This window comes from Haliotis rufescens, unplaced genomic scaffold (genome assembly GCF_023055435.1).
Source record: "Haliotis rufescens isolate VD_foot unplaced genomic scaffold, xgHalRufe1.0.p SCAF_11, whole genome shotgun sequence".
Taxonomy (NCBI): Eukaryota; Metazoa; Mollusca; class Gastropoda; order Lepetellida; family Haliotidae; genus Haliotis; species Haliotis rufescens.
This window is the reverse complement of record NW_025963791.1, coordinates 32,744,708-32,760,260: the sequence shown is the minus strand read 5'-3', so window position 1 is coordinate 32,760,260 and position 15,553 is coordinate 32,744,708. Positions and strand designations below refer to the sequence as shown.

General features: G+C 38.4%; 1 protein-coding gene across 3 annotated transcripts in view; it reads left to right on the top strand.

Annotated features, from left to right (window-relative positions):
- The window catches only part of LOC124132491 (annexin A4-like), a 29,869-nt gene extending 15,069 nt beyond the window's left edge, over positions 1-14,800 (top strand). Inside the window, exons 14-16 of one of the 3 annotated variants that reach the window (XM_046496414.2) lie at positions 745-803; positions 2,875-2,997; positions 10,241-14,800. In XM_046496414.2, coding sequence (XP_046352370.1) covers positions 745-803; positions 2,875-2,997; positions 10,241-10,300 — 242 coding nt within the window. In that variant the 3' untranslated portion in view covers positions 10,301-14,800. Of the gene's footprint in view, positions 1-744; positions 804-1,509; positions 1,588-2,874; positions 2,998-7,956 lie in introns of those variants that run through there. The other 2 variants (XM_046496415.2, XM_048392593.1) reach the window with 2 other exon arrangements.
- The last annotated feature ends 753 nt before the right edge of the window (positions 14,801-15,553 follow it).

Below are 15,553 nucleotides of genomic sequence, written 5' to 3'. Positions count from 1 at the left end.
TGAATGACCTATGGCACAGTAAAAACAATGCTGGCATTAACTAAGTAATGATAGTACAAAAACTAACGGAGGTGGCTGGGTTTCAGAAACCGATTCGTGCTCTGCAGTGAACTTATAAAATGAAGAATAGAAAATGGTTGGCAGTCTGTGTGGTGGACGGATTCTATTTCCACTGCTAGTCAGTTTGGTTAGGAAGTCCCCTGTGATACTCATTGTCCAGTACTATGATGAAAGTGAGAGGTCCTCTTCATCTGTAGATCTATCTGACCTCATGTTTGTGTTGTTGACACTATGGAAAAGTGATATGAAACTTGTTTGGTTCCACAGTGTAAACACAAGTAAGGTTTAATCACATTTGTCCTCCTCAGTTGTAATTAAGTGTATTGCCTATAGGATGATAAATTTCGGCTTGATCTTCTCATCTTGAAATATATTTTTGCGATGTCTTTGTGTTTCATTAAATAATAATTGTCTTATCATTTTAATGCCATCAATATGCAGTGATTATAGTATTTTGCCACATTTCATGTCATCACGGGGGGCGGTCGGGTAGCCTAGTGGTTAAAGCGTTTGCTAGTCATGCCGAAGACCTGGGTTCGATTCCCGACATGGGTACAATGTGTGAAGCCCATTTCTGGTGTCCCCTGCCGTAATATTGCTGGAATATTGCTAAAACCAGCATAAAACCATACTCACTCACTCACTCATGACATCACAAAACTTTACTTTTTTTTATTATTTCAGTGAAGGTCGTGAGAAACAAAGCCGCCTATTTTGCAGACAGACTCTACTATTCTATGAAGGTAAACATAAGGACATCCATGAGGCTTGCCAAAATATTTACATAATGTTAAATTTGATTGTTTGTTCACAAGCCAATTCATGAAGTGTCATGCAGTTGATATCACAACTCAAGATGCCTCCTACATGTGAGATCTAGTGTAGAACAAACTTCAATGTGTTTTGAAATGGCTTGTTCCAGGGTGCAGGAACCGATGATCGTACGCTGGTCAGGGTTGTTGTTACAAGAGCTGAAGTGATCTAGTGTAAAACAAACTTCAATGTGTTTTTGATATGGCTTGTTCCAGGGTGCAGGAACTGATGATCGTACGCTGGTCAGGGTTGTTGTTACGAGAGCTGCAGTGATCTAGTGTAAAACAAACTTCAATGTGTTTTTGAAATGGCTTGTTCCATGGTGCAGGAACCGATGATCGTACACTGGTCAGGGTTGTTGTTACGAGAGCTGCAGTGATCTAGTGTAGAACAAACTTCAATGTGTTTCGATATGGCTTGTTCCAGGGTGCAGGAACTGATGATCGTACGCTGGTCAGGGTTGTTGTTACGAGAGCTGCAGTGATCTAGTGTAGAACAAACTTCAATGTGTTTCGATATGGCTTGTTCCAGGGTGCAGGAACTGATGATCGTACGCTGGTCAGGGTTGTTGTTACGAGAGCTGCAGTGATCTAGTGTAAAACAAACTTCAATGTGTTTCGATATGGCTTGTTCCAGGGTGCAGGAACTGATGATCGTACACTGGTCAGGGTTGTTGTTACGAGAGCTGCAGTGATCTAGTGTAGAACAAACTTCAATGTGTTTCGATATGGCTTGTTCCAGGGTGCAGGAACTGATGATCGTACGCTGGTCAGGGTTGTTGTTACGAGAGCTGAAGTGATCTAGTGTAGAACAAACTTCAATGTGTTTCGATATGGCTTGTTCCAGGGTGCAGGAACTGATGATCGTACACTGGTCAGGGTTGTTGTTACGAGAGCTGCAGTGATCTAGTGTAGAACAAACTTCAATGTGTTTCGATATGGCTTGTTCCAGGGTGCAGGAACTGATGATCGTACGCTGGTCAGGGTTGTTGTTACGAGAGCTGCAGTGATCTAGTGTAGAACAAACTTCAATGTGTTTCGATATGGCTTGTTCCAGGGTGCAGGAACTGATGATCGTACACTGGTCAGGGTTGTTGTTACGAGAGCTGCAGTGATCTAGTGTAGAACAAACTTCAATGTGTTTCGATATGGCTTGTTCCAGGGTGCAGGAACTGATGATCGTACGCTGGTCAGGGTTGTTGTTACGAGAGCTGCAGTGATCTAGTGTAGAACAAACTTCAATGTGTTTCGATATGGCTTGTTCCAGGGTGCAGGAACTGATGATCGTACACTGGTCAGGGTTGTTGTTACGAGAGCTGAAGTGATCTAGTGTAGAACAAACTTCAATGTGTTTTGATATGGCTTGTTCCAGGGTGCAGGAACTGATGATCGTACACTGGTCAGGGTTGTTGTTACGAGAGCTGCAGTGATCTAGTGTAGAACAAACTTCAATGTGTTTCGATATGGCTTGTTCCAGGGTGCAGGAACTGATGATCGTACGCTGGTCAGGGTTGTTGTTACGAGAGCTGCAGTGATCTAGTGTAGAACAAACTTCAATGTGTTTCGATATGGCTTGTTCCAGGGTGCAGGAACTGATGATCGTACACTGGTCAGGGTTGTTGTTACGAGAGCTGCAGTGATCTAGTGTAGAACAAACTTCAATGTGTTTCGATATGGCTTGTTCCAGGGTGCAGGAACTGATGATCGTACACTGGTCAGGGTTGTTGTTACGAGAGCTGAAGTGATCTAGTGTAGAACAAACTTCAATGTGTTTCGATATGGCTTGTTCCAGGGTGCAGGAACTGATGATCGTACGCTGGTCAGGGTTGTTGTTACGAGAGCTGCAGTGATCTAGTGTAGAACAAACTTCAATGTGTTTCGATATGGCTTGTTCCAGGGTGCAGGAACTGATGATCGTACACTGGTCAGGGTTGTTGTTACGAGAGCTGAAGTGATCTAGTGTAGAACAAACTTCAATGTGTTTCGATATGGCTTGTTCCAGGGTGCAGGAACCGATGATCGTACGCTGGTCAGGGTTGTTGTTACGAGAGCTGAAGTGGATATGATTCAGATCAAGGAGGAGTTTGCAAAACGCTTTGGCAAGACACTGGAGAGCTTCATCAGGGTGAGTTGATGTAGACAAATACTCATTTCATCTAAAAGCTCACGACTTGGCTCGATCAGCTGAAGCTTTCTTGGTTCAAAACATGGTTGCTAGTATTACATGGACTGTGAGTCAGAATTGGTCCCCACACCCAATGCTTGTTGGGCCATGTCAATGGACATTGGTGGTAACAATGGCTGCTGAGAATGGTTTGTATACTCCAGGTGTTCATTATCATTGTTTACTCTGATATGTTACCGCGGTTACCAGATCTGTCAAAGCCTAAACAGGAGCTTGTGTCTGGTGAACCCTGAACAAACTTTAACCACTCTAAATGAAGGATGTGTAAGTTCTTGAGTTCTCAGATGTCAACTTACAATAATAATGCATAATTTCTTTGCTACCTTTGTTCAGAATGCCAAAGTGACTGAGTATGATTTTACGCCGCTTTGAGCAATATTCCAGCAATATCGCGGCGGGGGACACAAGAAATTGGCTTCACACAATGTACCCATGTCAGGGATCGAACCCGGGTTTTTGGCATGACGAGCGAATGCTTTAACCACTAGGCTACCAGACCTCCCCTCAGAACGCCATAACCAATGAGAATAGGAAGAAAAGAATATGTAATTTTCCTTATGTTTTAATTTTGAAACAATTCCAAATGTTGAGTGTGTAGTCACAGGCAATGTATGACAAAGTGCCTATTATATGCCTATTACAACTCCCATACATAACCATTGTAGTGCAAGGATCACTCTCTACCAGTTCTTTATAATTTAAGTGTATGGAATAGTGGCATGGTAATCAAACTGACTGCATTGTTAACCTGTGTTACATAGTGCTGTCAGAACTAGTTACTTCCTCCGTGTAATAGACTAAGCATCTGAACTTTCGTTCCATCAGTCAACACATACAAGGGGGCACGGGTGGCCCAGTCGTCTAAAGCGCCGTGATTCGCTGTGCAGAGTTGCGTCCCTTGGGCACGCCAGAAACCTATGATTGTGGGTGCGAATTCCGGTTCGCCCCGATTATGTTTCTAGGTTTGTCAGCACCATACCCGTGCTCTTGGGTTTCACCAACTGGTAAACATTTAAGACCTGCATCACTTCGGGCTTTCCTCCCACAAAGCTGGCACGCCGTGATATAACTGGAATACTGTTAAAAGCAGCGTTAAACCCAACTCACTCACTCACTCACTCAACACATACAGGCTAGCTGTTCCCTGCTACAGCATCACTGGTGGACCTGTTGTCTAAGATGCTGCAAGTTGTTGTACAGAGTCTTGTCCCTCAGACATGTCAAAAACTTGCAATCGCTGTGTGAATACTGGTTTGCCCTGATTATGGTTTGTCAGCACCATGTCCGTACACTTGGATTTCACCAAAGTTGAAAACATCTAAGACTTCCATCACTATGGACATTATGCAAATTTGTGGAATGTTTGTCTGAAAACATCCTCATGAGGATTCATGGGAAGTTGGGGGGTAGCCTAGTTGTTAAAGTGTTTATTCATCAAGCCACAGACCTGTGTTTGATTCCCCATGTAGGCGCAATGTCTGATGCCAATTCCTGGAGACCACTCTGTGATATTGCTGGAATATTGCTGAAAGCAATGTATTACCCATCTTCCCAAGGCAAGAGAGTTAACTGACTTTAAAAGTCCAGTTTCCACCCTTGCCAAACTAGGCTGGAATTACTGGGCTCGATCGTAGCGCCACCAGTCGCTATTACCAGTTACGTCCCTTTTAAGCCTCTCCTATGGACCAGTCAGATTCCATCACTTGCGTTTTCTTCACACAAAATGGTGAATCAAGATCTATATTGTGATAAAACGTGTCTTACATTGCGAAATGCATCAAATCACGTAAGCACCTTGATGAAAAAAATGAAAAGATTTGGAAAATATCTGCTGACAACGAGTTGGCGGTGCACATGCTTTGCAAATCCTGCAATCGATCGGAATCTGCATGACAGTTTACGAACCTGATTTCGATTTTGGGGCACGATTTTGATTGGACTGTGCAGCCAAAATGTAACTCCATAATACCAGCCTAATTCGTCAAGGGTGGAAACTGGACTTTTGTAGTCAGTTAACTCTCTTGCCTCGGGAAGATGTGTATTACCAAACTCATTAAGATTCCAGGGAAGAAAAATCTTCATAGGGTGTGGGTTGCCTAACATGAAAATGGATTGTTTATCATTGTGCACCAATTATGTGAATTGTATTTATGCTCATTTCATTAACACATACTGATGGAAACCGAATAGGGAATGATGAAAATAGAGGGAAATAAGCTTTACTGTCATGTTGAGATGTGTTTGTGTGCATTGTTTCCAACATGTATTTGGTAGACAAGGCCGGGAACCCATGATAGCATACTATTTGACTGTGTCTGAACCTAAGTGTTCCCTTATTTATTTCCATCAGTATATATACACAGGGGACAGTGGGGGGAGCTCTTCATGTGTGTGTGCGTCTCTGCGTGTGAGATTTTGTTGCCCTACTGTGTGTGATAAAACAATATTCACTCGCTAACATAATTTGGCATCCAGTTTGGCCACCTTTAATATGTAATGTTTTGTCATGCATGAAAAGCAGATACTACTACTGGTACTCATAGCTTAAGGCCTGATTGAGTTACCTCCCTTAATAGACTAACAGAGTTCTCAAATCTCTGCTAAACTTCATATTTCATGTCCTTCTTTCTTTCATTGGTTTGCACTTAACCTACCTCCATTATAGCAAAGTCTCAAGGACAGTCCTAGATCAATATCCCACATTGACTGTTATGACCTTAAACATGTTAGAATTAATATGAATCAGAATTACCTTACATTTTCAATATGTTTAAACTTTTTTATATTTTTTATCATTTACCAGTTATAAGGTATCAGAAACTATTAAGCTTAAAAACATTCCACAAAATAGCAGTTTTTTCATACCTGTTGAAGAAAATAAACAGGAGATACTGTAAATCTGGAAATTAATTAATACGACGGTGAACCCCTAGCCAAAAATGTGACTCAAAATCAAAGCGACTCCCCCTTCCCCAGCAAATAGCATTTGAAGTAGACACAGCTTATGGATAACAACTTCATTAATACTGTAATAACATTGCTTATTAGCACTGAGTAGAGCAGTGTTTTCCTAAGAACAACACATGTTTATATGTTTACTTTGTTGACTGGCATAAAGGAAGATCAAAAGCAATAAAATGATTGAACCAACAACAGTTCACTGATTGGTATGCGGAGAAGGTGTCAACAAGCTTGACACGAGTGGGTGGAACTCTTGACCCCAGCAGTGATAACTCACTGGATGCCTATTGTGTAATTCCTATTCTTTGAATGACATTGTTATATACTTGTTACAACTGCTGCTCAATAATCCGTGTTTGTGTTTATTTTCAAGTTGGTATTTCTGCTATCCAAAGTGTGCAGCTGGGCCATCTTATTGTTGATAGTCATTTTGGAGGCATAAATGCGAAGTTAATTAATGCGAGCAAAGACCACTCACTTTTTTTGCTTTTAATTCACTCTTGCATTAATTTCAAGATTTACAATATATGGTACCGTATTTGATGTAATAAGCGTCCAGGGCGCTCTCAAAATTAGAAATAGGGGGCTCTTATCAGAATATAATTTTGGTGAAAAAACAGAGTTGAAAGATAAATTTCGTTGTTTATGCTGACAGCCTGAAATGTTTATGTACGACAGATATATGTTTCCAGAATTTAATTGCCAATAATAAGGGGTACATATAACACACGATTATATGCGAATAGGGGTCAGAAGAGGTGCTAATTGGGATTGTTCACTAGCCAATATATCAGAAAATCTCGTCGTGGGCGGTTATTAGAGCGGGGCGCTTATTACGTCGAATACGGTAATGTTCTTTCTAAAATTGGAATTGTAAGTTTCTTCAAACTAGTTCTGCATGGGTGAGGAATACATTGATCAGTTTGTGTTTAGTGTACACTTGTTGCACTTGTTATTGACATAAAATGAGGTGACCACCCTATAATAAAACTGACAGTATTTGCAAATGCTGTCTTTCTCCAAATACAATGAACTTTCAACAAGCTACTACTTACGCATGTTATGGAATATAGAACTATATTTCAAAGTAAAGCAGCATCTTTTTCAAAATTACCACAAAGATTTGTTAACTTTGTATTTGATCAACACAAAGACCAGACTTTATATTTCTGAGTTACAGATTTTTGTGTGAAAATGCCTAGTTGGTAGATGGGCAAACAAAATAAACTCAAAGGACCTTCAAAACTTGAAAGCATTGTTCGCTTTGCTTGTCTCATCAGACTTGGTATTTAAGATACAGCATGCACATTTAGTTATTGTGATGGGTGCATAAGTTTGCATTGGGAGCAATACTAACATAATGGTGCTTTTCAGATATTTTTGTGTTTGGAATATTTTTCAATATTTTAGGATGTCAGAATCTTTAAGCCGTATACAAAGAAAGTCTCACCTTGATATTCTGGTGAAAAGACCTGGGATTTTGTATGGAGACTGGATATTTTTTTCCGCTGCAGCTCACAAAACAAATATTATTTAATTATGACTTGGTTGATGCATGTCATCGATCGATGCTCATGATGTCAATCACTGGATTGTCTGGTCCAGACTTGATTATTTACAGACTGCTGTCATATAGCTGGAATATTGCTGAGTAGGGCATTAAAAAACAAAAAAAAAGCAAAAAATCTTTCTCGAAAAACATCTTGCAACCATGTATTCTTGGTGCCAGGCAATAAAATGGTTGGTCCCTGCCCTGCTGGCTAACTGCTTGTTTGCATGGCGGTATACTACTTGATAAAAATAACAGTAGTCCAAAGCACAAATGCCAGTTGAATTTATTCATTTTGCCATGTTGCCCCATTTTTTTCAGTTGTGTTCATATAGAAGTAAGAAAGAAACTCAATAAACATGTTAAAGGTCCTATTCTTTTTCATCCAGGATGACACATCAGGCGACTATAGAAGAATTTTGATGGCGCTCGTTGGAGCCTCCCGATAAGCCTACAACAGTTCCTTGATTTAGCCAAAATGCTTCGGCCCTCACAGTCTTGCTCAAATACTGACCAAATAATTTGTTCCGTTCTGCTTTGTGTGGCACACATTGTGATTTATCTCTGTTATGATAAAGAGATCATTCATACCAATCACCTTCATTTGACTGTTGAGTTTTTAATATGATCATGATGATGAAAAACTCAATGTGTTACTCAAGTACACACAATGTTTTCTTGCAAGTTAATACTGTAACGATTTCTATGATCACAATTGGGAATGAACCATATTGTTACATATTCTTTGTCTATGTTTGATATATAATATTCTAGTAATTATAGCTGTTGTCAAGTTGTATTGTTTATGAACATGATGAAGAGACAGGTCATTGTGTGTAGAGTTGCCAGTACCTTTTAATAATCTGATCTTATATCACCACTATAGTCATGTCCAACAAGTTGGCTGCCTATTTTGGACATTTGATTTATGTACAATAACTGGATTTGCTGTGCAGATTTCGGTCAATTGCAGGATTTGCAAAGCATATGTATTGATAACTTAGCGTCAACAGATATTTTCCAAATCTTTTAATGTTTTTAATCAAGGTGCTCATATGAGTTGATGCACTTCTCTAAAAAAGACACATTTTATTACAATATAGATCTTGATTATCAATCGGATCATCTTCTCTTCGTCGCCTTTTTATTTGAAGAAAATGCAAGTGATATGAGAGGTGGAATCTGATCAGTAAATAGGAAAAATATAGAAGCGACATAAGTTGTAATGACTTGTGGCGCTACGATCGAGCGCAGAAAATCCAGTCTAGTTCGGCAAGGGTGGAAACTGGACTTGTGGCCATGTCTATCCCTGCAACACACGCTCATTTCCCCTCCCCACACCTGCAATATGAAAACAAATACATTATTGTAGTCCAAGTGTGACTACAGGCAACAGTAACTGGTTATGTGATAGTATACATGTACATTCAATCACTCCATGGTAAGAAAAGTTAACCTTTGTGTTGTGTATGAAGTCAGTGGCAGATTTGTGATCAGCAGCTGAAATCATTTCATACTTTTTTCATGCACACTATATACAGAATGGCTTGACAGAACATTGTATATCATTTTTATGAAAGCGTATTCAAATAATGGAAAGGAATCACGCAGCTATTACTGATAGAAGATGTAACCACCATGTTATTGTCTTCATACGAAAGTTTGTTGTAATATACACCGACACAAAATAATGTCTCAATCATACTCTATTAATAGTATGAAGAATGATGCTTGTTACTAAACTGAGATTTACAGGTTTGTTTTAATGCATTAATCTCAATAACCCAAACAACTTGATATTTTTCAGTTATATCAGGCCCATTTTTACACAAAATATATATATAGGAAATCCATGTTGTGCTTATTGCAATCATAGCATGTTTGTTTAAGGCCAATTATTTTCATAAATGGAAATACCATCATTGAATGTAATAATGAATGACATTACCATTACTCATCACGACAGCTTCCTCAAATATATGACTCCACCACTACAAATAGTGAAGCTGTCTGAGGGGTTCAAGACAGATCACTATCTAAATAGGGAATAATCAGTCTGATCCTATGTCACTGGACAATGGTCTGCCACAAGGTAGCATGGTAAGCCACTCCCTGTTTAACATCATGATCAATGATGTATTTGATCATGTCGACTCTCCTACCCTGAATTCGTTGATGATGGAGCAATATGGGTTAAACAATAATGGGTCAACCAGCATCACGTAGGACCTCATGACTCACGTTGAAGTAGCTTGGAGGTCAGTTTAACATGGTGGTCACTGACCGACCACACCACTGGCCAGACCTCCACATGTCTCAGTTGTATATCACATGTCTGGTCTTGCGTTCTTGAGCTAACTGCATGGATACTTTCTCAGAACCACAAGAGATGTTCATATCATTCCTTGTTAATTTTGCAATTTTTAATTTTGCTTTGCTCAGGTTTGCTTGTTGTGTTTTTGTTGTGTTGTGTTGTGTTGAAGCTCCTTTTCCCACACTATCACCTGGTAGCATGCCATCACAGTCATCATGATCAGAAACCTTTCTTGCTGTATGTCTCAAGTTTATTACTGATGGCTTTAGAGATGTAGATTTCGCTATTAACGACTTGTCGTTTCAGCAATGTAACCCTGTCTGAGCTATAGCTATCTCTGTGTTTTGTCTTTCACCTAGGATGACATCTCGGGTGACTATAGGAGGATCATGATGGCTATGGTTGGCGGAGTCCCATAAAGAAATGTACGTCAGCATCCTATCCCTCTGAAGGTCATACATTGCATGCTTGTTTCAGCAGCTGTTTGGACTAGTATAGTGGCATTAGGATTGATTCTTTCAGGGTAGAATCCCATGCATATATCTCAAAATGTTATCAGTTTCAGCAATACTGAAATTCAGTGTAAAATGTTATCAAAAGTTTGACAATAGACTGAGATTCATTTGTTAACTTCATAGTTGTGTCTGGCGTTTTTTCATGAGAACAATTTGAACTAATTACACTGTTAATATACCTCTCAAAATATGTTGAACACTGGATTGTTTCATATGACTAAAGTTAATCTTTATGACAGATCAACTATAGTCATTTGAAAAAAACCATGGAGTGTTCTTTAACTTATTTTGAGTAGTATAAAACAAAATTCAGATTTTTTGTATGTCAATGGTAAAATATGTAAGTGTTTAAACAGAAGTTAAACATCTCTCAGTCAACAACTTTTGACAATGTGTTTGCAAGCATGGTCGACTGCCCTAGATATTTTATTGTGTCCAAAAAAAGAAAGAAATCCTAAACAGCAGTGTTTGGTTGATGCAATGATGCCTTTGAACCAGGATTTGTGAGAGCAGTTAATGTGAAGGTGTCAAAATCAAGACTAAAGATTTTTTACTGGTAGTTCTTATAGGAATCTCACTAGTGCCTGGCCATTGTGCTTAGAACATTCGATAATTTGCAACTGATGAGGAATTTTGATAGTGGTTCACTAATAGTTGCTGACACAGCAGAAATGCTTCTCTCACTTTATTTTAGCCTTCACGGTCTATGCTTGTCTGATTATGCAAGGAGTATGTAATTTCATTCCTGCGTAATGTTTATAGTTATCTATGATATGCTTAGGACAGTTAAAACATACACCAAAAACAATATCTGCTGATATTTCCAATTTAGTGCTGATGGTTGACCATTACGCATGTATTCTGTATGTGTGTTTTTGTGAAAGTTCAGTGACCAATTGCTGACATTATAGTGCTATATACGTACCTCCTTTTTAATCAGCATTGTAATAAGTGAAAAAATAATTATTAATTTTTCTAACAACAGTTTCTTGCAGATTGCACAATAGGTAAAAGAACATCCAAATATTCGTAGGTGCTAGTATCTTACTAAGTCAGGCTAACATAGCCAGAATCTTCGGGTAATATTAAGACAAGTCATAGTTTTTAAACAAGGTTGAGATTAGAGTGCTTCCTGTAATGGTTCCACATACACAGTAAGTTACAGAGGCTGATCAGAAGAATTAGCTGGTAGTGTAATTATATGTTTTTGTCTAAATTTGTATCCAACATATGCAAATTATATGTGTATTTGTGATTTCACCCAGAACGATTTTATTCAATTTATTTAACCATGAATGTTTTCTGATCAGGTGTGAGCTAGCTGTAATTGTTCATCTGTATCAAATATGAACAATTAGATAAGAATCTATTACCTTCCTTATGGAGAATATGATGCATCACATTTTACTATAATAAAAGTGCCTTCACTGCTCTTTGAACTCATATTAAGCTGTCCTCCATCAGTCTCTCTTCATGTACAGTTAGTTTTGAGTTTCAGTAAATGACAAGCAGGGTATGAATTTTGAAAGGTACATGGACTCCGATCTGTGGTGGGTTGCTAATCTGTGGCAGGAATTATTATACGAGATCCTGTCGGAGAAGTCATCTTATAAACAGGATGTCATTCCCACTGTTCTACTGTTGATGTCTCATAGCCATACTGCCTGTGTATTTGTGTTGATTCACTCTTACTATGATAGACCTTTTACAAATTTTTGCATCAATTTCCTTAAGGGTTTGGAGAATGATATTCATTCAAGATCTAATATTGTATTTTTCATTTCAATTCTCGACGTAGTTTGGTAAGATTTTGCCACAGATAGAAGTATGTCACAGATCTGAGAATCTGCTACAGATCTTGGTCCTACATGATCCGAGTCCATATCCACGCCATCACAATCCTAGGGATCAGTTTGCCAACTGACTGTTCCGATGCCAATAACAGTGATGCACTGATGATTAATGGTTCCTGCAAGTTTGGCACCGATGAGAAAATGGTTTACTACTTTGAGTTGCCCTATCTGATTACATTTGTCATCAATGTATGTACCATTCTCAGGAATTTATTCTTTTGCATTCTTCAATTGATATAATACCAATTTTGGTGTGTTTTTGAAAGCCTGTTTACTATCTCCGAGGAAGCCATGGATCAGCCCAGTTGGGATGAGGATAATTCAGAATGGCCTCTCATGTCAGTTAATCTCTATAAGTAAATCTGAAATCTATGTGGTGAATATTTCCACAAAAACAAATAAAATGACTTTCCTGAGTATTCTTGAGGATCACCAGAATGTCACCTGTCTCTCAGGGGCCCTGTGACACAAAGGTATCTTAGCAGTATTCTTATCATAAGTCTAAGTTGGGTTAAGCATTGCTTTGTGAGAGGGTCCCTGTTTGGGAGGTTACGACAAACAGGATCCATTTACGAAAATTTGGGTGCATCACTGCAACAACATGTATAGGCATAACACTGATCTGACGTACTTTCTTTAACAATTACCTATATATATATATATATATATATATCCTGGCCTTGCAGCCATTCGTCTTTACTGTTCAAGCCAGTATCATTATCCTGAAATATGTAGCAATGTAATTCCTGTCCTGTTGAAATATATCTTGAGCTAGACATAAAGGGCCTGTTTTAATATTTACTTTGTCAATATCTGAATGTTGTTTGTTTTTGTTAACCCTTGACCTGTCAGTAATACCTTGTCAATATAATATCAATATCAAATCTATTTCAACAGGTACCATGTTTTTTTGGTACAACCTTGACACTTAGAGATCTCAATTCCAGTATCAATATCTATTTTGCTAATATGTTCATATGCAAAAGAGGCACATAAATCAAAGGATGTTTTTCTTACTTGAAGAAAAATGATTCCTTCCCATCTGTTTTATTGTGATGGACTTGCATGCCTGGTAACACATTTCTTTTAATCATCTACATAACTGCTTTATCTTTCCTTTGTCTTAACCACCTGAAATGAGATGAACTGCTTTGAAGAGAAAGGCATGTGAAGACATACACAGAACAATGAGACCTCCTCATTACGAAATCATGATATAGTGTTCCCTTGCTATTGTGCCTTTCAATATAGCCCTAATTCGGTTATAGCGCACAGTAACGCATGGCTCCTAAAATTTATTTACATTTTTGATAAACTTTTTATTAAAATGGTACATCATCATGTCTAGCGATGTTTTAGAGCTGAAGATATACAATGAGTTTTTTTATAGCGAACAACACTTGATAAATCATTTTTTACACAATGAATCATAAACACCTCCTTTTCTAATCTTTTTTTCAAACTCGGAAACGTGCACCGTAGATCATGTTAGGGAGGCAGAGCATGAACTGTTGTGTTGGTCATCAACCCCCAACGACTCCACCTCGTTACATCGCTGATCGATGATCTATAACGCTCATCAATTATTAAGGTAGCGTTGTGGCAAGGGATCACTGTAATAGAATTGCGAAAATATATATACATCAGGGATATATTGATGCAGCATTGTTTCAGCAACCTTTGGAGTTATCCTTGTGTAATTATTGTAAAAGATGTGAACAGTGTGCTCGTGATTCTTGTTTCCAACTGTCCCGTCCAGTGAAGTATTGTGGTATTATCAAGTGGCATAGCACAACATCCGAACGCAGTGTGAGGCTTGTATGTTTGTCTGGATGCACACTGGCAATAATTAGAATGAATAAAATTATGTGTGTTTGAGAATGGTGAGTTGCTTGTTCAGCGGAAAATTTATAACTTGTCCACAAATATTTTTCGAGACATGTATTTGTATTTCTGTAAATTGTTACAGTTTAAAGAGGCTGCCAGTATAGTTTGACAAGAAATGATTTTCTACTCCTAAATATTTGATCACTTCGAAACGTTTGAATACAATTTTTTTTATGCCCAAATCAGTGTTTCCTTTTTTCAGTCCCACAATCCAGACAACACAATTTTTCTTGGTATAAAAAATCGCAATCCAAAACAACAAAAATTAATATAAATATTATCACCTGCCATGTGCATTGTCTTGGCGATCCATTGGACTGGTGATCCTTTGGACCATGTCTTATTTGATGGTGTTGTGACATTTCAGGTCACACAGACATGTATGTATTTTACTGAGCAGTTTATTTTCAGGTCATGTAAACTATTGTCAATTTCATTTTTATGTTGTTAATAGCCTGTCACTTTCACCCTATAGTGTAGTCAGTTTCTGTGTATGTTTTACCTACTTCTATTATGCATCTTTATCTACAGGAGTGATATATGTTAAGAGTACATGCTGACTCCCACGTTAAACACATTTGTTATTAATCAATCTCTACTATTACTTGTCTGTTAGAATTTGTAATTTATTATTAATCTTGAAAATAAAACCTTATACACCTTCTGCAATGTCTTCTTCTTTGTATCAAATGCTTAATGCATATGGATGCAGTCTCACAACATCCACATATCCATTTATTATGCCTAAAAGTGAGATTGACCAATCAGAGAGCAGAACTAATAACCCATATGAGCTCTTATTATGCCTCAAAGTGAGATTGGCCAATCAGAGAGCATAGCTACTAATCTCGTAGTCAGTAAAAATCCAAGATTGTTGTTACTGACCTAATATGAGACAGTCAGCGGGATCGGGTGCGTGGATCGATGCTCATGATATCAATCACTGGATTGTCTGGTCCAGACCCGATTATTTACAGACCGGCGTCATATAGCTGGAATATTGCTGAGTGCGGCGTTAAACAACAAACCAACCAAGAGTATAACAGCCATCTTGGATTTTCCAACACCCACCTCACATATTTCACATGAAAATTCTGGTTCCGAAATTGGTTATTTGACATGACACTGTTTGACACTGTTTTGTGTTTTACTATCATTAATTGTGATGTGCAAGGACATTAATCTGTGTTTTAGATCACGTTCGTGACTTTATTGATAAAGATTATAGTTAAAATTGGCAACAAGGTTTGGCCTCTAAGGTTCGAGGAGTAGTCTCCTTTTGACCATTAACGTCAACGAAGGGTTGTAAGTGTCAAGTTTATATGGATACCAGAGAATGTAAACTTTTCTGCATAATACATTCATTATGGTGTCTTTAGTTGCCGTATACGGTGTCATATTAGGATGACGTCAATGG